This window comes from Bubalus kerabau, chromosome 1, assembly GCF_029407905.1.
Source record: "Bubalus kerabau isolate K-KA32 ecotype Philippines breed swamp buffalo chromosome 1, PCC_UOA_SB_1v2, whole genome shotgun sequence".
Classification (NCBI taxonomy): domain Eukaryota; kingdom Metazoa; phylum Chordata; class Mammalia; order Artiodactyla; family Bovidae; genus Bubalus; species Bubalus kerabau.
In genome coordinates, this window is record NC_073624.1 from 190,355,642 (window position 1) to 190,379,545 (window position 23,904).

Genomic DNA, 23,904 nt, shown 5'->3' on the forward strand with positions numbered 1-23,904 from the left:
TTTTCTCATTTGCTTTTCACTTCTCTTCCTTTCACAGCTATTTGTAAGGCCTCCTCAGACAGCCATTTTGCTTTTTTGCATTTCTTTTTCTTAGGGATGGTCTCGATCCCTGTCTCCTGTACAATGTCACGAACCTCTGTTCATAGCACATCAGGCACTCTGTCTATCAGATCTAGTCCCTTAAATCTATTTCTCACTTCCACTGTATAATCATAAGGGATTTGATTTAGGTCATACCTGAATGGTCTAGTGGTTTCCCTACTTTCTTCAATTTAAGTCTGAATTTGGCAATAAGGAGTTCATGATCTGAGCCACAGTCAGCTCCCAGTCTTATTTTTGCTGACTGTATAGAGTGTCTCCATCTTTGGCTGCAAAGAATATAATCAATCTGATTTTGGTGTTGGCCATCTGGTGATGTCCATGTGTAGAGTCTTCTCTTGTGTTGTTGGAAGAGGGTGTTTACTATGACCAGTGTGTTCTCTTGGCAAAATTCTATTAGCCTTTGCCCTGCTTCATTCTGTACTCCAAGGCCAGATTTGCCTGTTACTCCAGGTGTTTCTTGACTTCCTACTTTTGCATTCCAGTCCCCTATAATGAAAAGGACATCTTTTTTGGGTGTTATAAAAGGTCTTGTAGGTTTTTATAGAACCGTTCAACTTCAGCTTCTTCAGCGTTACTGGTTGGGGCATAGACTTGGATTACCGTGATATTGAATGGTTTGCCTTGGAAACAGAGATCATTCTGTCGTTTTTGAGATTGCACCCAAGTACTGCATTTTGGACTCTTTTGTTGACCATGATGGCTACTCCATTTCTTCTAAGGGATTCTCGCCCACAGTAGTAGATATAATGGTCATCTGAGTTAAATTCACCCATTCCAGTCCATGTTAATTCACTGATTCCTAGAATGTTGACATTCACTCTTGCCATCTCCTGTTTGACTACTTCCAGTTTGCCTTGATTTATGGACCTAACATTCCAGGTTCCTATGCAATATTGCTCTTTACAGCATCGGACCTTGCCTCTGTCACCAGTCACATCCACAACTGGGTGGTGTTTTTGCTTTGGCTCCATCCCTTCATTCTTTCTGGAGTTATTTCTCCACTGATCTCCAGTAGCATATTGGGCACCTACTGACCTGGGGAGTTCATCTTTCAGGGTCCTATCTTTTTGCCTTTTCATACTGTTCATGGGGTTCTCAAGCCAGGAATACTGAAGTGGTTTGCCATTCCCTTGTCCAGTGGACCACATTTTGTCAGAACTCTCCACTCGTCCGTCTTGGGTGGCCCTACACAGCATAGCTTAGTTTCATTGAGTTAGACAAGGCTATCATCCATGTGATCAGATTGGCTAGTTTTCTGTGACTGTGGTTTCAGTCTGTCTGCCATCTGATGGCCCTTTCAGCACCTACTGGGGTTTCTCTTACCTTGGACGTGGGGTATCTCTTCATGGCTGCTCCAGCAAAGCACAGCCGCTGCTGCTTACCTTGGATGTGGGGTAGCTCCTCTCGGGCGCCGCTCCTGACCTTGGACAAGGGGTATCTCCTCATGGCCTCCGCTCCTGCCCTTGGACATGGGGTAGCTCCTCACAGCCTCTGCTCCTGCCCTTGGATGTGGGGTATCTCCTCCGGGCCACCGCTCCTGCCCTTGGACGTGGGGTAGCTCCTCTTGGCCGCCGCTCCTGACCTTGGACATGGGGTATCTCTTTACTGCCTCTGCTCATGCCCTTGGACGTGGGGTAGCTCCTCCCGGCCTCCGCTCCTGCCCTTGGACGTGGGGTAGCTCCTCCCGGCCGCTCACCGCTCCAGCATTGTGCAGCCACTCCTGTAAGCCCCTGATCGCCCGTGTCCTGGGACGTGCGAGTGGATGCTCTCAAGAAAATGCTTCAGTAGCAGTGTTGCTCCAGCCGATGGGCCACGCCGTCTGGTACAGAGCTCGAGCTGCTGAAGTTCCGGCTGATTCTGAAGTCAGCAGTCTTTCCCTCCTAGTAAAAAAAGAGAAAGTCTTTAGTCCTTAAGAGGACCAAAGCATGGAAAAGCACAGGGCCCACTAGCCAAGTAGATAAGCAAGACTTGCCACACTTGCCCAGCGTGCACTCTGAAAATCTCATTCTCATACTTAACTTTAATTCTTTAAAAAAGAATTATTTATTTGGCTGTGCTGGGTCTTAGTTCCAGCATATACAGGATCTAGTTCCCTGACCAGGGATTAAATCTGAGCCACCTGCCTTGGGAGAGTGGAGTCTTAGCCACTGGACCACCAGGGAAGTCCCTCCTTCAATTCTTTAGACATGGTTTTCTTTAGTTCCTTGAACATACTTATAAAGCTGATTTAAAGTCTTTATCTGGGCTTCCTGAGGGACAGTTTCTATTGATTGCTTTTTTTCTTGTGTATGGGCCCATATATTCCTGTTTCTTTCCATGTCTTATAATTTCCTATTGGATATTTAAACAAATATAATGTGTTGATTCTGAAAATCAGTTTACCTTAATCCCCAGGGTTTGTAATTGTTACTGTTTGTTTAGTGACTTTCCACAAAAAGTGAAGTTTAGTGACTATCAGTTCAGTTCAGCCACCCAGGCATGTCCGACTCTTTGTGACCCCATGGACTGCAGCACACCAGGCCTCCCTGTCTGTCACCTGGAGCCTGCTCAAACTCATGTCCATCAAGTCGGGGATGCCATCAAACCATCTCATCCTCTGTCTGTCTCATCCTCCCACCTTCAATCTTTCCCAGCATCAGGGTCTTTTCCAATAGTCAGTTCTTTGCATCAGGCGGCCAAAGTATTGAAGTTTCAGCTTTGGCATCAGTCCTTCAATGAATATTCAGGACTGATTTCCTTTAGGATGAACTGGTTGGATCTCCTTGCAGTCCAGAGGACTCTCAAGAGTCTGCTCCAACACCACTGTTCAAAAGCATCAGTTCTTCAGCACTCAGCTTTCTTTAGAGTCCAACTCTCACATTCATACATGACCACTGGAAAAACCATAGCTTTGACTAGATGGACCTTTGTTGGCAAAGTAATGTCTCTACCTTTTAATATGCTGTCTAGGTTGGTCATAACTTTCCTTCCAAGGAGCAAGCATCTTTTAATTTCATGGCTGCAGTCCCCATCTGCAGTGATTTTGGAGCCCCCCAAAATAAAGTCTGTTACTATTTCCATTGTTTCCCCATCTATTTGCCATGAAGTGATGGGACCGGATGCCATGATCTTAGTTTTTTGAATGTTGAGTTTTAAGCCAACTTTTTCACATTCCTCTTTCACTTTCATCAGAGGCTCTTTAGTTCTTCTTCACTTTCTGCCTTAAGGGTGCTGTCATATGCTTATCTGATGTTATTGATATTTCTTCCGGCAGTCTTGATTCCAGCTTGTTCTTCATCCAGCCTGGAATTTCTCATGATGTAATCTGCATATAAGTTAAATAAGCAGGGTGACAGTGTACAGCCTTAACGTACTCCTTTCCCAATTTGGAACCAGTCCATTGTTCCATGGCCAGTTCTAACTGTTGCTTCTTGACCTGCATACAGATTTCTCAGGAGGCAGGTAAGGTGGTCTAGTATTCTCATCTCTTGAAGAATTTTCCAGTTTGTTGTGATCTACACAGCCAAAGGCTTTGGTGTGATCAATAAAGCAGAAGTAGATGTTTTTCTGGAATTCTGGACTTTAAATAGTGACTTTTAATTACTGACTTTAATTAGTACATTAATGACTTTACTTTTCTTTAAAGCTGTATTCTTTCTCATGTGTGGTCACAGAAGTCTTAGCTTAGTGGTATATTGATGCTTTGACAGAGATTTAATGCCTTGAACTAATAAATTTCCAAGCTTTTGTTGGAGGGCTTTGTCTGTATGAGACGGTTTGTTCAGTCATGTCTTCAGTGCTGCAGAAGGTAAATTACAACTGGGTCAGTATTCTTGCTTGGGAAATCCCATGGATAGAGGAGCCTAGCCTCTATGAGTCCATGGGGTCGCAAAAGAGTGGGACATGACTGAGCAACTAAATAACAACAACCTCACCTTCACTTCTTTTTTGTAAAATACATGTATCTTACAAAATTTTTAAAAATTTGGTTGGCTGCTTCAAGTCTTCGCTTCAGCACACGGAATCTTCAGTCTTCCCTGCAGCATGTGGGATCTAGTTCCCTGACCAGGGATCGAACCTGGCCTCCGGCATTGGGAGTGTGAAGCCTTGGCTACTGGACCATGAGGGAAGTCCCACTGCCTTCACTTCTTGTATAAGTAGTTTCAAGGTCAATCAGAGGTCAGAGCTTAGGGTCTTCTTAGGTCTTTCCTGAATATGCACAAAGTTCTGACACACACATGAACTTCTAGACTCCTAGGAATTATGTTCAAGCTTGTTGAAGCCCCCACAGACATCTCCTTTAAGTTTTTTGGTTACTCTCTTGTTGGTTCCCATTAGTAATGCTGCCTTGGCAGCTGCAATGTCAGCCAATCATCACTGGTTGACTACAGCAGGTAGGGCTGTTTGCAGAATGAGCTGGAGTCAGACTGAATAAAGAATGGAGATTTTCAGTAAGCTGCCAGACAGGTCAAACACTGGCACTTCTGTTCAGCTGAAGATTTTGGGGAACTCCGTATCTATTCTGCTCTTTCCGGTCGTTGCTGCTTTCACAGGTACTGAAGTTATGGGGCTTTTGATCTTCAAAGCTACCACAAAGACAGGGCGAGGGGAGTGGGTTTAGGGCAAGTTAAAATGCCACTGGCTTTTCTCCCTGAAATTCAGCTGTTTTCCTTGAACAAACAATCCTTGGCTTGTTGCAAGCCTTAATTTCCAAAATTCTGAAAAAGGTTGACAGTTTTTGATAGGGTTTTCATTGGTTTTATGGAGGAGCAGAGTTTTGGCAGACCTTACTCTTCCATTATTCTCCCTACTTTCTTCCCAGTTTCCCCTTCCATCCCTGAAGAAAACAGAACTCTTTTACTAAAACCATACATTTATACTGATACTTCGGATTCAATCCAGCACTATAGGGTTCTTTTTTATAGCCTTCCCCTTTCTTGATATGCAAACATCTTTCTCTAACAGTGAGAAACTCAATTATCTACAAATGTGTATGTATTTATTTTCGTATGTAAAGTGGTTTCAGAATTGCTAACCCATACTCCAGTGAGAAATGCATTTACTTTTAAAAAGATGACTGACTGACTGCTATGTTAACAAATTGTGAGGAGAGGGACCAAATCAGCAAGAACAGCTAGGTGATTCCTGATTATTTGGCTTAGATGATGATGATGGCTTGGACCAGAGCAGTGGTGGTTTAGATGGTGAGGCATGGTCAGATTCTGGATATAATACTAAAGTTGAGTCCATAGTATTAAGCTGATGGGTTGAATGTGAGATGAGATAAACAGAAAAGGGAAGATGTCAAGATTTTTTCCTAAGTAGTTGGAAGACTGGAGTGGTCATTCCTCCAAAGCTATGGGAGGTGCAGGTTCTCAGGGAAGGACTGGGCCATTTTAAGTTCCAGATGTCTATTAGATGTCCATCCAGGTGCAACCAGATATCAAGTTGTTGTTCAGCTGTGTAGTCATGTGTGAGTCAGGACTTTAGACCACTTTGGACTGGAGGCACATCTGAGGATTCAGCTCCACAAGACTGTCAGAGGGGCAGCCAGCGCCCGCCCTCTGTGCCAGCAGCACCCAGTGTGCTCCGGCCCGCTTCCAGATGCTGCTGTTCTCTGTATCTCTGTCGGAAAGCTTTTTTCTCACCCCCCCCCCCCTTTTTTTTAAACTGTGGAAGGCAGCTCTGTGGAAGATGCATATGGAAAGCCAGTAGCTTAACAGGCCCTGAAATAGCCCTCAGCTAGTGATTCTTGGGAGTTGGTATATAATACCCCAGCTGTCTTGCTCCTGGGTTGGGATAATTCTGAGGTGCACGCTTTGCCAAATTTCCCACTCTGTCTGTGGGATTAAACCCCAAATTGCCTACTATGGTAGCTGGTTTAAGAACACACTATTCATTGGATGCTTTCTCCTCACTGTATATTGTCATTCCCCATCTCCTATTGTTGGACTATAAAGCTGAATGCCGAAGAACTGATGCTTTTGAACTGTGGTGTTGAAGACTTTTGAGTCCTTGGACTGCAAGATCATCAAACCAGTCTTAAAGGAAATCAGTCCTGAATATTCATTGGAAGGACTGATGTTGAAGCTGAAGCTCCAATACTTTGGCCACCTGATGCAAAGAACTGACTCACTGGAAATGACCCTGATGCTGGGAAAGATTGAAGGCAGGAGAAGGGGATGACAGAAGATGAGATGGTTGGATGGCATCACTGACTAGATGGACTTGAGTTTGAGCAAGCTCTGGGAGTTGGTGATGGACAGGGAAACCTGGAGTGTGGCAGTCCATGGGGTTGCAGAGTTGAACATGACTGAGCGACTGAACTGATCTCCTACTGTTAACTTTGCTTGAATCACTGTTTCAGGTTTTACTTTTGGGAGAGCTCAAACTAAGATAATTTTAAAGCTGTGCAACTGGATGATGTCACCAAATAAGTCAGTATAAGAAAAGAGATGCAGATGAAGAGTGAGCTCTAAAGCAGGGCAGCACCAAAAGGTCAAGGAAATACAGAACCAGCAGAAGAAACTACATGTGCAGGGTAAGGGAGAGTCCTGTTTTGCCAGGGTTAGGTACCGTGAGAAAAACTTGTGGATGGAAGAGGGAAAAGAAAGTTGAGTTTTTATGCAAGACAGTGATACTAGGATGGACCATGGAATTTAAAGACCATGAAATTACGGGCATGAGGGAAGTGAAGAACTGAAAAAGTGGTAGAATCAATGGATTGAAATCCTGGTGGGCTTCCAGTGCGCCTTTCCAGCACGGTCCTTGCTAAGAATGCTGGTGAGGACAGAGCTGGGACTTCATTGAGCTTCATGAACGGTTTCGTGTGACCTCTCTTGTTTGTGCATGCTTGCTAATAGATGTTTTATGGATAGCAGAAAAAGAAATCTTGGTGGGCTTAAAGAATTGCTGGAGTTGGAGATCCCAGGAGTGAACTGAAAAGATACCAGAGGTTACTGTAGATGCTTAAAATGGAAATATGGCGAGTTGTGGTTATTGTTGTTAAAGGGCTGGACTCTGGCTAAAACTGTGGAGTATCTCTCACTGGAGGAAACAGCAAGGAGCTGAGAGGTCTAAATGTGTTAGACCATCATTTGGATTCTGAAGTCACCAATGGTCATGAAATTAGTTTGGAGAATAATTCTCAACTGAGAGCTAAAATTGTTGCTAAGTGGGTCTGGGGCCTAAAGATAACTGCAACAAGAAAGAGTAAACCAATGAGGTGATGGTTCTCTCAAATACATACACACTTACTTATGTGCCAGGGAGTTCTAAGCAGTTTTAAGTTGCTTAACCCTCATACCACCACAAGATAGGCACCATTTCAGCTACTTTTACAGATTAGGAAACAGGAGCAAAAGAGGATAAATGACTTGCCCAAGGTCCTAAAGCTAGTCTGGCTCATATTCTTCACTTCCATATTGTGATGTCCATTCATCTTCGTGTGTGTGTGTTTAGGGGGTAAGGGGTGGGGAACAATGTAGAAGCAGCAGTGAAAAGCTTAAAAAGGGCACCTACGCGACCTCCAAGCCCAGTGACATGAGGGAAATAGGAGAGAAAGTCATTCAAAAGGGCTGTGAGGGAAGTCACATCCTCAGAAGAAACCAGACTTGAAACTGGGAGTCCTGTTTTAATAATTTGTAAGTAACTTTGTTTCATTGGCTGTATTTATCTTGTGTTGCCTTTTTATTTGTTTCAATGACTAGAGCTTTCAAAAATATGTTGATGGAAGTTACCTGGTATTTTTATTTAATGGAAAATATTTCATCTTTTACTATTAAGATGACTAAATTAACTCAGACAAATTACACTAAGAAAATATTCTTTTATTCTTTGCAAAACTGAGTTTACTAAAGCTAGGAGGTGTTGAATTTTATCAAATAATGGTCAATGTTGGGTATCTTATCAGAATTTTTCCCCTTTGGCTTTATTGTGGTAATGATTTGTGACAGAGTTATCCTCTGAAATATCCTTACATTCTTGGGATAGATACCTTGGTTATTACATATTTTATTACATCTTTTATTTTAAAAGATGACTGGAATTGCTTTCTTTTTTTTTGTTTGTTTGTTCTTTCTTAATTTATGAATTCTTGGATGTGTCCTCTGAGTGAGGATTGGTCTGCTGTTCTTTCCTCATGGTACCACTCTTGATATCATGCTAGCCTGGCTAATATAGTAATTTTAGCTTTTTTTTTTCATTTATCTATTTAATTGGAGGCTAATTACTTTACAACATTGTAGTGGTTTTTGTCATACATTGACATGAATCAGCCATGGGTGTACATGTGTCCCCCATCCTGAACCCCCATCCCACCTCCCATCCCTCAGGGTCATCCCAGTGCACCAGCCCTGAGCACCATCTCATGCATCAAACCCAGACTGGCGAGCTGTTTCACATATGGTAAAATACATGTTTCAGTGCTGTTCTCCCAAATCATCCCACCCTCTCCTTCTCCCACAGAGTCCAAAAGACTGTTCTTTACCTCAGTGTCTCTCTTGCTGTCTCGTATACAGGGTTATTGTTACCATCTTTCTAAATTCCATATATGTGCGTTAGTATACTGTATTGGTGTTTTCTTTCTGGCTTACTTCACTCTGTATAACAGACTCCAGTTACATCCACCTCATTAGAACTGATTCAAATGTATTCTTTTTAATGGCTAAGTAATATTCCATTCTGTATATGTACCACAGCTTTCTTATCCACTCATCTGCTGATGGGCATCTAGTTTGCTTCCATGTCCTATTATAAACAGTGCTGCAATGAACATTGGGGTACACGTGTCTCTTTCCCTTCTGGTTTCCTCAGTGTGTATGCCCAGCAGTGGGATTGCTGGATCATAAGGCAGTTCTATTTCCAGTTTTTTAAGGAATCTCCACACTGTTCTCCATAGTGGCTGTACTAGTTTGCATTCCCACCAACAGTGTAAGAGGCTTCCCTTCTCTCCACACCCTCTCCAGCATTTATTGCTTGTAGACTTTTGGATCGCAGCCATTCTGACCGGCGTGAGATGGTACCTCATAGTGGTTTTGATTTGCATTTCTCTCGATTTTAGTTTTTCAAAGCTAATTGGGATGACTGAACATAGTGGACAAGCAGCAGGTGGCTGGAGCGGTGGTTCTGCTCGGCCCTTTCCTCCAGGGATTAAACGAGGATCTGGACCAGACTTCCTCAGACAAGGTTCTTTCTGTGAACCAGAGAACAGAAAATGAGTTTTTCATCTGAAAACTGAAACCTTTTTTAGTTTTCTCAAGGTAGTATATAATCACCATCAGATGCACAGAAATTGGGTATATACAGTGGATACTGTATTAGTTCCTACTGCTGCTGTAACAAATTTGCACAAAATTAGCAGCTTAAAACAAGTATTATTCTCTTACGTAACTCTGAAGGCCATAAGTCCAAAAATCAGTTTACTGGACTGAAAGTGAGGTGTGAGCAGGGATGGTTCCTTTTGGAGGTTCTGAGAGAAGAATCTGTTTGCCTTTTTTCAGCTTCTGTGGTTGCCCGTATTTCTTGGTTTATAGCTGGTCCTCCACCTTCAAAGTGCATCACTCCAGTCTCTGCATGTCTCAATACAGTCAGGACCTTCTCTTCTGCCACCCACTCTCTCTGCCTGCTCCTTACTAGGATACTTGTAATTACATTCAGCACACCAGGATCATTTCCCCATCTCAAAATCCTTAATTTTAATCATATTTGCAAAGTCCCTTTTGCCATATTACTAGGTAACATTCACAGGTCCCTGAGATTAGAACCTCAGTATCTTCAGAGGCCATTATCCAGCCTATTACAGATGATGCTGAAAACCTTAGGGCTTCTTTTCTAGACTTGTGTTGAAAAAGGCTGTCTGTACCATATGCTCATTAGAGTTGCAGATGGCACAAAAGTGACTGTGCCATGTGACTGACAGACTCTGAAAGTCTAATTCAGAAGTGTGTGATTTGGTAGCACTCTTGTGGCCTGCTTGTGAAAGGCTTCAAGTTGTCAGCTGGTAGTTCCAGGGAAAGGGTATGACTGGGCTCGTACTAGAAACAACATCTGGAATGAAAACGGGGCCGGCTTTTCCAGGGCTGCTTGGATCCCGTCAGGAGCAAGTGTGGACTCTTGAGCAAGCCCTGCTTCCTGTCCCCACCAGAGCTGCACACTGGGAGAGCAGTCGGGACACATGGTAAGGCCAAGCTGATGAAACAGCACAGACATATGGGAAAGACATATGCAAGAAGGCGGGTCAGGTCCCCAGTGAGGCGGCGGCCTTGCTCTTGGGCAGAGCTTTCCAGAAATGGATGGTGCACAGTGGGGAACGTCCTGTCTTCAGACAGCCCAGGTTTGGGGACTACCTGGTAGGGATATGTGGGGAGGGAATAGAGTGGGCATGGAAATTAAATTACTTAAGATTCCTTTCAAACTTTGAAGCCCCCATTTGACTACTGCAAATTTTAGTTGGAGAAACTGAGGTCCCAAGAGGAAGAGGTCACTTACCTAGATTTATAAAGAGCAGAGCCAGCTATTAATAATCATCCTTCATCTTCAGATATTAATATTGATAACTCAGTTTTTAAAACCACATCCAACAAACTAAATTTAGAGGTAAATCTTAACACTGACTTTTTTTTTTTAATGCCCAAACTAGTTTCCAGGCAGAGAAACTACTTCTCACTAATGCTTTGGGAAGTGAACGTTTAGTAAGAAGCTTCAGGCCCTATAGACTCCTTCATTAGTGCTAGGGAGGGGAGCAGGGAAGCTGAGCATATCTTCACTGCTGTTGAGGCTTGTCAGATGCTGCCTGGAGAGGAATGAAGTTCAGAGAATCAGCCCAAATTTCATGTGAAACACTTTTTTAATGATTTTTGAACCTCTTAGACATTAAAAACGCTAGACAGAAGGCTCATTTGAAAGAACATTTTCATATTGTCTCAATACCAGAAATAAGCAGTTGCCAGAGGACCAGTGTTTCTAAAGTATGTAAGTCTTGAATGTTTTTAATGAACATAAGATCCTAGGGAACTAACACTGCACGTCACAATCTCTGAGCACTGCTCAATGTTCTTCTTAATCCTGTAGAATTTCTCCACATATTCAGAACGCCCTAGGAGCTCCACAAAATCTTCATCATGAGTGATTACCAGAAGCTGGAAGTTCCGCTGTTGTGAGCGACTTTTTATTATCCTGAAACAATATAACATTTTATTACTAAAGAACATACATAACTCTTTCCTTTACTTGCAAAAGCCACTGAGAACCCTGTCAGACACAAAGTGTGTGCTGTGTGTGATGACCAGGCTTTTCCTGTGTCGTGTGAGTATCAGGGCCCCTGAGAGCCCTGCAGGAAGTGGCAGGGGGGAGGGGTAGGTGGATCCAGGCCTTCAGGCCAGCCAGGTAGCAGTCTCATCTCCTCTCCAGACAGTGGGGATGCGTAGCCTGACTCTTCACTGAGGTCTGGCTTAAAAACTGGTGAGAATACATGATGAACTAGTTTTATTCTTAAAGCAGGTAGAAATGTTTTATTGCACTTTCTTTAATAATCTGTGCCACTCAACTTTAGGAGTCTGACTTATTCCTGGGGTTTTCTTGACCTGGTATTAGTTTTCTCTGGAAGAAAACTATTAAAAAAGCCTACAGGCAAGGGGAATAACACTGTGAGCCCCACTGCCTTCTCAGGAGCTGGGTCTACTTAGAACTCTGCCACCACCAGTCACTAGATGCATCACTGGTATGACACACAGGGGGCCTGAGTGGGCGTACTGAGAACATTTCTGCTTGTTATCTATATGCTGAGGTAACTAGTTATGAGTCTGAGACTTACGACTTTTTCTTTTAACTAACCGCTTATTTATCCCTTGCCTGGAGCTGGATGCACTTAGGTTTCACAAGCACCAACCCTTACTTGTGGGTCACACAGGACTACTCAGAGAGATGGCTGGAGACAGCTGGCTCTGGGGCCACTCAAGTCTCCTATCACAGGAGACGTTCTCTCTGCTAGGAAGAGTCTGTCTGGAGTGAAGACCCCCCCAGAAGAGCTTCTCTATCTCATGGAGACTGCCCGTCCTCTGCTGGACCGTGCAGAAGCAAGGGCTCTCTACCCCCAGACCTGCACCACCCCAGCGGTGAGCTGTGATAAGTGTGTCTGCAGTCTGGAGCCTACCTCACCACTAATACACTTTTTGAGTAAGAACCGTCATTCCTCATAGACGCTGACACATGTGAGCAGCTGGGGAGAGAGTTTAAAACCCACTCTCAACACCTAGAAATGCTTTAGTGGAGCACGCTAACTCCTGTCTGAGACACATGGGCCCCTCTGGTGGGTTTACAGGAAAACCAAACCAAGCCAGGAAACCCTCACTGTGAACACTCTTGGGGAGATGTAGGATGTGTCTGGGGCATCTGTTCACCAGGTAGTTCTTTTTTTAAGCATCTGAAAAATTACTATCAAGGTAAAGCCTAAGGTCTGGTAAAACCAGTTTCCCCAAGGAGGACACATCTACAGAGGATTCTATTTTCACCATAGAATTCTCTTAATCTTCCTTTAAAAACAATCATAACTTGGCCCCAAATTTGAGATACTTACTCAACCAGAGCATGTGCAAGAGATTCAATGTTTTCTCGGTCAAGATTTGTCGTTGGCTCGTCCAAAGCAAGGATGCCACAGTTTAAGCAGAATGTTTCAGCCAGGGCTAGGCGAATGATGAGTGAGGCTAATACCTGGAAAAAGGGTGCCAGAACTCAGCTGCACTGCACACATTTCTCATTCACCTGAGGAAAACAGGCAGACTGGCACAGTGTCTTTCGAAGGGAAAGGTGGGGCAATCTCACAGGATCACTGACCTCAGGTGTACATCATTAAAATGCCAGGCCACACCTCACATCAGCTATAACAAAGCTTCCAATTAGACCTGCATCAGAAATGCAGTTAGCACTTATCTAATGTTACTGACAATTTTAATAGTGGTATAAGATGAACAACCTTAAAAATTCATAATCTGGCTATTTTCCTGATGATGTTAGAAAACTTGGATATAACACATTTTCCAGAGCCTCACAGACACCTTTTCTCTTGGAGACATCTTTAAATCTCTCTGTTCTGTGGAGCCAAAGTGGCACCATTGCTCTAACCCAAACTTAAATGTTTGTGTGTATGATTCTGAGAGGGAGGGAGAGGAAAACTATGAATACAGAAGTATGGTTTTATTTAAGCTTGACTGTGGAAAATCCAAGCAACCAAAACTATGAGGAACTTTTGTGGATAACAAACCTCATACTGAGACCGCCACTGAAGCCCTCTGTGGGCACAAGGCCACAGAACCAAGAGGGAGGGACGAGTTCAGGAAGATGCACGACTTCTGTGGGGGCTGTGATGTCCCCTCCACCCCGACTTGTGAGCAGAGGTGCGTCAGTGAGTGAGTGATCTCAGAGCACTTTAGAGCTTTTCTCTGATGCACAGGGCAGGCTGGCAGATTGAAGATGCCAGGGCCACAGGCCAGCCCTGCTCTCCTGCTGCCACCATCACCCATTCAGAGTGGAGTCGGAATGGAGCTCCCGGCCCACTTTTACACAGCATCTGTCTGTCCTGTCACTCAACACCAAGGAAACGCTAGCACTAATTTTTATAATTTATAGTAGCTACAGGAAATCCGCTTTTGTTCAGAAAGTATTTTTAATCCAAATAGACATGTTTCAAACTCAAGGGATATTGATTATAGATCACAAATTTGTCGTTTTTGCAATCTGATTAAGATAATAATCTGCAGATGCCTTATAAATTGGTATCAGCTGTCTGGGTTGATGACAAAAATACATGCATAGAGTGTCTTTAAAAAACTGCAAACTTTTTTATGTGAATGACTCAGATGATATGAGCATCCATTTACAGAATTATAAAATTTTGTTAAGAATCAGGGGTCCAGAGGTAATATTGATAATCTTCTTCTAATCTGCAAAGGAGGAAGATCAAAAATCGATAACATTTTGGGGACAAACCAGCGCACAGTGGAAGAACCCAGCACTGTTCCCCAAGGATGCAGGTCCTACTTTCCAACCTGTTGAAATATTAGTCCTCTGTGCATCCAACCTCGGCTTCCTCAGAGCTCCCTGCAGAGCCAGGTGGCCTGGCCCAGCGCTGAGTCCCTGTGGTGGTGGGGGAAGAGGCCCTGTGGCTTTCACAGCCTTTGACTCTGGTAGGCCCGCTTTCACACGGTCCCCAGGCCCCAAGGCTAGGCCGGGGAGTGGTGGTGGGGACTCAGTCCTATGGCGAGAGACTCTTAGTTACTGTAATGCCTCATCTGGCTCAATCTAGGGTCTGGTTTGCTAATACTGTATGTCACCGATTGTAAAACATACCGTTCCTTATCCTTTGACTTCTCTGAAATCAAGATGCAGCTTAGAATTACTATTGAATTTTTTTTTTCTTGGTGGCACATAAATTAGTGTGGGTCTATAACTGATGATCAAACAACCTTATTCTCATAAGGAATGCCATGAAACAATGAATGGCCTTCAGCTTTTTGCTCTACATTTAGGCTATCCTGTGAGACTGTTTCAGGCCCTTCTAAAAGCCTACTTTACATAATGTTGCAGGAAATGCTGGTTAGAATTGAGAGTATAATGAGAGTAACTGAGCCCGGTTCACTTCATGCGGCAGCAATGATGCTATAAGGAGCTTCCCACCATTCAAGGGCACCTTGGGTGCTTCCTCTGCACTGACAATCATTTCTCCGTCAATTTTCTGTGTACAAGTGGTCTTACGTTCGTGAAGATACCTGCCTTTTGTCCGGCGCTGCAACGCCCTCTCATATCCAAGGCTGTGTCTCCCTTTAGCATCACCACTCGGTAGTTGTAATTCCTCCTTTTATCAGAAGCTGATACATTTTCATCGGCATCTGATCGAATTTCTATGTACTCAATATCTGATACAGAAAGAAGAAGATTTTAGGAACCTATACTCTGCAGCCTTTTGTCATTTGCAAACCTTATCAAAGAACGTTATAAGCAACATGGGAGGCTGACATTCCCAGGGGAAACACTGGGTGGTTTGGAAACTTTTCCCTGGTTATGAGGATTCCTGGTCAGAAGCAACCAGATACCCAACCAACCGTTGCTCTCAGCTGTGCCCTTTTCTTAGTTCCCCTATTAAGAATTTCCTCCTAATGGTGTTCTTCTTCTTCTTATCTCATTTCAGCTTATCCCTATCTGCACTTCAACAGAACCTATTATGTCATCAGCTAAATATAATGTGTACCATAGCCAAATTTGTAAGTCCTGTCAGGCTTTGGAATAGAAAACTTTGCATTTTTTTCCTTCTAAAAGATATTGTCAAGATAAGAATTCTTAGAAAATCTGAAAGAGATGTTCAGAAAGGGGTCTAGAGGCAATACTGGCATGATGAGAGGTCATATGAAGCAAGAGCTTGACACAGGGCTTTAGAAAGAGCATTCGTGTTACACCATGTTAATTACCTTGTCCACGATAGGTACTTCGCCAAAGGTCACGAATAATTTTGTTGATTTCTTCCATTTTCATACTGTGAAATTTCATTATTGCTCTGGAAAAAGAATCCACTGGTAAAGGTAACATAATATTTAACTGGAGTGGGTTGCCCATTTCCTCCTCCAGGGGATCTTTCCAACCCAGGGATCGAACCTGGGTCTTCTGCATGGCGGGCAGATTCTTTACCATCTGAGCCACCAGGGAAGACCAATATATTTAACAGTATATATTAAAAATATACAAAATGTTTAATAATATATATAGTAACATCATAACAATGAGATAACTTCCCCCATATTAATAATAAAAGTAGAATATAGTAGAGAAAAAGTAGAATATAGGAGAAGGCAATGGCACTCCACTCCAGTACTTTTGCCTAGAAAATCCCATGGACGGAGGAGCCTGGTGGGCTGCAGTCCATGGGGTTGCTAAGAGTCGGACAAGACTCAGCTACTTCACTTTCACTTTTCACTTTCATGCATTGGAGAAGGAAAAGGCAACCCACTCCAGTGTTCTTGCCTGGAGAATCCCAAGAATGGGGAAGCCTGGTGGGCTGCCGTCTATGGGGTCGCACAGAGTCGGACACAACTGAAGCGACTTAGCAGCAGCAGAATATAGTAACAGCTAGAAAAAAATAAATACAACCAAAACCTTGCTATTGGCTAGTATTGCGAACTGTCAGGCATATATAATTCCAGCACTCCAGGGTCCTTATCCTTCTCCACTTTCACTCTCGAGATCAAACCCTGGTCTCCTGCATTGCAGCCAAATTCTTAACCATCTGAGTCACCAGGGAAGCTCCATGATAAGACAAACATTCCCTTAAATGCTTAAGTACTGTGAAAACTTCTGAAGAGAGTTTTTTATGAGACTTTTCCTTAGGTTTAACAGAAGCGCTGTTTCTACTGATACCAACTGGTTATATAGGAAGCTCTGCTGAACGGATGACAGTGAGTAAAAGAGGGGATAGAAGGTGTACAGGGTCCCTTAATCCACAGGAAAACAGGTGAATCTCTGGAACTGCTGCCTTTTTTTTCCTCTTCTATTTTATTACAGTTTACCGAAGTCAACCTCTGAAGCTGCTTCTGTCTCAGATCTGTGAGCTTTTTACCAACCAGAAGTGCTGGTTCAGAGAGGAGGATATCGAGACTTAAGCTGACCTGAACTTCAAAATTTTATTCTCCCTTCCTAAAGATTCAAAAATCCTAACTCCAAATATGTGCATTAACTTTTGTGCACCCCTCTACCCCCCACAACACTCTTGAAATACTAGTCGTTTTGAAATACGAAAAAGAAATGTCTGTAAAAACAAAAGTAGCCTGTCAAAATCTAACATCGTTTTTACTATAGTCACCTTTCGCCAAAAAGCCCTTAGGTTCTTTGGAAGTGGGTTTATGAACTAATAAATGTTGCAACAGTCACAAAAAGGCGACCATCACTGCCATCACCATACAAAGGATGTGAGGCGGACATACTTCCATTTGCAAGTCTCTTATCTGATATATACAAAAAAAGAAACTGAACGTAATGCTACTGCCTCTGCAGAATCATTTCATGATCTTCTGGTTTACCAGCAAAAGAGAAAGAAATGACTCAACATAAATACATTTTAAATATCAGATGAAGGATTTTTAAGTATAAAGCCCGGAAAAAAACCATATTCTGCCTGTTGATGAGAATGCAACAAGTCTCTATTTTCTACTTTTATATATTTATCTCAGATTTTATACTTCTTTCAAAAGGACAGAGACACAACTTCTAAGTATTTGTTTAAAGCCAAAAAACCTCAGAGAATGTTCTTGAGATGAATCATGTGATCCTTAGCTTTATACATTATGATCTTGATTCTTCAAATGACTTTTAAAAAACGTCATCTTTCCATTCAAGTTAAAAATCGTCCATAATTAACATAAATAAGCACTCTCAACATGGAGAACAAGCTCCAGGTGGGGCACACATGTCCAAGAGGCATACGTATAGTCTACACCATGGCTCCCTGGGACAGAGGTGGCGCATCCTCACCCATGTGTAGGTCTGCTGAGAGAAAAAACTCCAGTCCTCACACTGACCAATGAGTGTGGCAGACAGAGCTGATGTCAACAGTAGTTGGACCATTCACTTTGTATCTTGCATGCACGCTCAGTCGCTCACTCATGTCTGACTCTGTGGCTCCATGGACTGTGTGTAGCTCGCTAGGCTCCTTTGTCTGTGGGACTCACCAGGCATGGATACTGGAGTGGGTTGCCATTTCCTACTCCAGGGGCTCTTCCCAACTCAGGGATCAAACCAGCGTCTCCTGCATTGACAGGCGGATTCTTTTACCACTGAGCCACATGGGAATCCCACTTTGTATCTTCTCTCTCTGTTAATATGGAGTTTATAGCCCCACTATGCAATGATTACAGTAACTACATGGGTTCGATCCCTGGTCAGGGAATTAAGATCCCACAAGCCAGGTGACATGGCCAAAATGAAAAAAAGAAATGGAAAGGTATCCCTATGTTCATGATTGGAAGGATTAATTATGTTAATACTTCTCAAAGCCATGTATGTAATACAATGCAATTCTTATCAAAATTCCAATGGTATTTTTTATAGAAATAGAAAAAACACTCTTGAAACTTACATGGAACTACAAAAGACCCCAAATAGCCAAACCTGAGAAAACAACAAAGCAATGGTATTGTATTTCCTGATTCCAAGTTATACTAAAGCTGTAGTAATTAAAACAGTATTGTACTCCCATAGACAATTAATCTATGACAAAGGAGGCAAGAATATACAATGAGAAAAGAGTCTCTTCAATAAGTGGTGCTGGGAAAGATGGACAGCTACATGTAAAAGAATGAAATCAGGACATTCTCTAACACCACACACAAAAGTAAAGTTGAAATTGGTTAAAGACCTAAAGATAAGACTGTACACTGTGTAATTCCTAGAGGAAAAACACAGGCAAAACACACTTTAAAATAAAAATAAATTGCAGCAGTATCCTTTTGGATCTATTTCCTACAGTAATGAAAATTAAAAACAAACAAAAGGGACCTAATTAAAAAGCTTTTGCAGAGCAAAGGAAATGATAAAATGAAAAGACAACCCACAGAATGGGAGAAAATCTTTGCAAAAGAAGCAACAAGGAATTAATCTCCAAAATATACCAACAGCTTACACAGCTCAAAAAAACCAAAAAAAGACAACCCATCAAAAAATGGGCAGAAGATCTAGACATTTCTCAAAAGAAGATATACAGATGACCAAAACACACATGAAAAGATCCTCAACATCTCAAAGAAATGCAAATCAAAACTACAATAAGGTATCACCTCAAACCAGTCAGAATGGCCATCATCAAAAAGTCTACAAACAATAAATGCAGGAGAGAGTGCAGAGAAAAGCAAACTTTCCTATATTGTTGGTGGGAATGTAAAGTGGTATGACCATTATGGAGGACAGTATGAAATTTCCTTTAAGAACTAAAAACAGAATTATCATATGATCCAGCAATCCCACTCCTGGGCATATATCCAGGGAAAAACAAAACTTGAAAAGATATATGCACCCTGATGTTCACTGCAGCACTGTTTCAATAGCCAAGACATAGAAACAACCTAAATGTCCATCAACAGATAAAGAAGATGTGGTGCATGTATATAATGGAATAGTATTCAGTCATTAAAAGAATGAAATGATGCCATCTATTTGCAGCAATGTGGATAACCTAGAGATTTTCATGCTAAGGTGAAATAAGTCAGACAAAGAAAGACAAAGATCATATGATATTGTTTATATGTGGAATCTGAAAAAAAAAAAAAAAAGATTAAAATAAACTTATTTAAAAAACAGAAATAGACCCACAGACACAGAAAACACTTATAGTTAGCAAAGGAGAAGAAGGGAGGAGGGGGATAAATTAGGAGGTTGGGATTAACATACACACTACCATGCAAAAAACAGATAACAATAAGGACCTACTGTATTGGCACAGGGAATTATACTCAATATTTTGTAATAACCTATAAGGAAAAAGAATCTGTAAAATAATATATACATATATATAACTGAATCACTGTGCTGTACATCTGAAACTAACATGACAGCGTAAATCAACTATATTGATCAGATCAGTCACTCAGTCGTGTCCGACTCTTTGCGACCCCATGAATCGCAGCACACCAGGCCTCCCTGTCCATCGAGTCAGTGATGCCATCCAGCCATCTCATCCTCTGTCGTCCCCTTCTCCTCTTGCCCCCAATCCCTCCCAGCATCAGAGTCTTTTACAATGAGTCAACTCTTTGCATGATACTTCAATATAAAAAGAGACTTTAAAAAAAAACCTAGTATGGCAGTGGCATAAAAAGACAAAAAGACCAACAGAACATAATCGACAGCCCAGAAATTAACCCAGACACATACAGTAAACTAATATTTGACAAGGGAACCAGAAACACTCAATGAAGAAAAGACAGTCTCTTCAGTATGGTGTTGGGAAAACGGGATACTCACATGTAAAAGAATGAAACCAGATCCCTATTTTAATCACTCGTAAAATGAACTCTAAATGAATCAAAGGCTTAAATGTAAAACCTGAAAGTATGAAACTCCCAGAAGAAAGTTCCTTGACATGGGTCTTGGTAATGATTTTTGGAAATCATAGCTAAAGCACAAACAATAACAACAAAGTGGGGGTCTGTATTAAACTAAAAAGTTTCTGCACAGCTGAAGAAACAAACAACAAAGTGAAAAGACAACCTATGGGATAGGAAAGAATATTTGAAAGCCATGAATCTGATAAGGAGTTAATATCCAAAATATATAAAGAACTCATACAACCTGGAAAAAAAAAACACAAAACTCAATTTAAAAATGGACAAAGGACCTTAATAGACATTTTTCCAAAGAACATACACGAAAGGTCCATGACCTTTTAGCAGCTAAAAGGTCCATGAAAAAGATGCTGACAGTCATTAGGGAACTGCAGATTAACACCACAATGAAAGAGCACCTCATACCTCTTAGAACATCCATCACCAACAAAACGTAACAAATGATGGCATGGGCGTGGAGAAAAGAAAACCCCTGTGCGCTGTTGCCAGCATACACTGTAAACTGGTACAGCCACTGCGGGGACAGTACAGAGTCCTAAAAAACTAAAACTAGAAGTAACATATAGCGTAGTAATTCCACTTTGGGGAATATATCCAAAGGAAAGGAAAACACTAACTTGAAAAGTTATCTGCACCCTCCTCCCCCATTCACAGCAGCACTGTTCACAACAGCTAAGACAGAAACAACCTATGTCCATCATGGAATGAACGGATAGAGAAGATGTGAGATATATATCTTTATACACATATATATATCATATCTATACACATACACATTTACACATATAATGGAACATTATTCAGCCATAAAAAACAAAGAAGTCCTACCATTTGGAACGACGTTGGATGGACTTTGAAGGCATGTTAAAAGAAGTCAGACAGAAAAAGACAAATACTGTAAGATCTCACTTACATGTGGAATTTAACTTCCACTTATAAATATGTACTAGGTCTGTAATATACAATATGTTAACTATACTTAGCATAATACACAATATGTTAAAAGAAGTCAGAAAAAGACAAATACTGTAAGATCTCACTTACATGTGGAATTTAACTTCCACTTATAAATATGTACTAGGTCTGTAATATACAATATGTTAACTATACTTAACATAATATACAATATGTTAACTATACTTCTGTATGACATAAGACAGCTAGGAGAGTAAAGTCTAAGTATTCATCAAAACATTTTTTTTTTTTCCTTTTTATCTACATGAGATGATGGATGTTAACTAAACCTACTTTAGTAATCTTCATAATATGTGTATATCAAACCATCATGCCATACACCTTAAACATATACAGTGATGTATGTTAACTATTTCTCAATAAAATAAAACAGAAGCTGGGGAGAAAACTTGAGATTTAATCAAATTAGTAATGTGCTCAAGATCAGAGAAAAATGGGATATTAACAGCCCTTGAATATAATCAAAATTATTTGAACAGGCAGTCAAAATGCCATCTTTCAAGCCATCAGGCTCAGATAGTTTTACAAGTGAATGTTTTCATATCTTCAAGGTACACCTAGTTCCGAAGTATGTAAATACTACATAGCAAGGAGAAACATAAGAAAAAAAAAGGATAGGCTTATTTTGCTTACAAATACAGATACAAACATTCTAAATAAAACCAAATTTAGGGCTGAGCATATTAAAAACAGTGTATTACAACCAAATAGTGTTTATCTCAAGAACCCAAGAATGGTACAACAGAAAATTAAGATAATTCACTTCATTAAAAGATTGCAAGAAAATATTATTTAAACAGATGTCAAAAAGTATAATACTGAGTTTTGATAAAAACTAAATACAGAGAAATAGAAAAATTTCTTAATTAGACAAGATGACTATCAGATACCCACAGCAAGCATCAAACTTACTGTTAAAATATACAAAAGTGTTCCTCTTAAAGCTAAGAACAAGAGAAAGAGAACTTTTATTATTGTTACTCTAAAATAATGTCCTGGAGATCCCTAATAACTGAGCAAGACAATAAAGAGAAATGAAGACTAAATGAGGGGAACAAAAATAAGAACTTGCTATTGTTTCTGCAGATGATATAACTATACACTCAGAAAACCTAAGAAATCAACTGACAAACTATTAAAGACTGATAAGTAGTCAGAAATAAACATACATTACTGTGGCAGAATTCAATATGAAATATAATAGACAAATGGATCCTATTCATGATGGCAATAAAAACTAAGAAATACCAGGAGAAAAAGAGGTACAGAATCTAAATGAAAAAGTTATAATACTTTACAAGAGAACAAAACCATCCTGAAAATACATTACAGGACTCCAACGGGAGATTCAATATTGCAAACATTTTCCCTCAAGTAATCCGTAAATTAAATGCAATCCAAACAAAACTCCCAACAAGATTAAATAATTTTTAAAATAAAACCCACAAGACGACTCTAAAGTTAATATATGAGAGATAATGTGATTGAATAAAATCATAGAGGACAAGAATAAAAATTAAACCAACTATATACAGAACTTTATAACTGACATTTCAAGTCAATGGGAAAGGTTTTAATAGTGCTTGGAAGAGGGAAAAATTAAAATTATATCACTATCTTTTATCAAATTTCAAATAAAGTCCAAATAAAAGATTAAAAATAAGTAAGACTATTAAAAGAAAAATTTTTGTAATCTTAGGATTGGGAAGGCCCTTGTGATTGAGAAGTCATACATTAAAAGACCAAAAATGTATTGACTTAAACACTAAGCTACAAATAAATAACACCATCAAGAAAGCTAATGGACAAATGACAAACTAGGAAAAACTCCTTGTGGTGTATGTGAAAAGGATTAATATCCAGAATCTATTTTAAAATAATAACACAAATCACTTAGAAAAAGACAACCTAATAGAAAACTTGGCGAAGAGATATGACTGGACAATTCCTGGAGAAGAAATACAAACAGCCAACATATGAAAAGACATTTAACCTCACTATTAAACAGGGGAATGTAAAGTGAGAACATTTTATGTGTAAGACTCAAAAATTTTAAAAGTTGATAATATGTAAAGCAGACATAAAGAAATGTGATACATTTAAGTAGGTACTTTCATACACTACTGGTAGAAACAGACCTTGTGCTTCTGGAAGGCAGTGTGGCACTAACAAATAAAAAAGGCACATACCCTCTGACCCAGCAGCTCTATTTCTAAGTAGCCATCTTTCTGATACATCTGCACAAGTGTAAGAAGACATACACTGTGGCACTACCTGCAGTAGCAAACATTTAAAGGCTTCCTAATATGTCTATCAGTGGTCAAATCAAGTGGGTAGCATCCACCTTATAGAATATTATGCAGACATTAAAAATAATGAGGTATTTACCTATACAAACATGAATTTCATCACATGGTAAAGTGGAAAAAAAAAGTATCTACAATGTGATACTATTCACACAAAGCAAATGTGTACATAATGCAAAAGCACCGTGAAGACAATGAAAATGTCTCATCAGTGTAATTCTACTGAACTGCTGAATAAATGTCAGAGCCTGTCAAGGAAATTTCAAGTCCCAATCTGAACCATGTTCTGTAATTTGCAGAATAATGATATAGAGGAAATAAAAATATATGTGATACAAGGCTGAATGGGTTAAGTGGTACAAAATATTATGATATACAAAGGAAGAAAAAATTATAGCACTTGTATGTTACAGGTAATTAACACTTAAGAAGGTCCATGACATCTAGTA

General features: G+C 40.7%; 1 protein-coding gene across 2 annotated transcripts in view; it reads right to left on the bottom strand.

Annotated features, from left to right (window-relative positions):
- Nucleotides 1-10,908: 10,908 nt before the first annotated feature.
- Nucleotides 10,909-23,904, bottom strand: part of RAD50 (RAD50 double strand break repair protein) — a 108,135-nt gene continuing 95,139 nt past the window's right edge. For both annotated transcript variants that reach the window (XM_055547873.1, XM_055547866.1), the window contains 4 exons: nucleotides 15,540-15,625; nucleotides 14,848-14,990; nucleotides 12,656-12,789; nucleotides 10,909-11,256 (listed from right to left, as the gene is read on the bottom strand). In XM_055547873.1, the coding sequence (XP_055403848.1) occupies nucleotides 11,070-11,256; nucleotides 12,656-12,789; nucleotides 14,848-14,990; nucleotides 15,540-15,625 (550 nt within the window). In that variant the 3' untranslated portion in view covers nucleotides 10,909-11,069. The remainder of the gene's footprint in view (nucleotides 11,257-12,655; nucleotides 12,790-14,847; nucleotides 14,991-15,539; nucleotides 15,626-23,904) is intronic.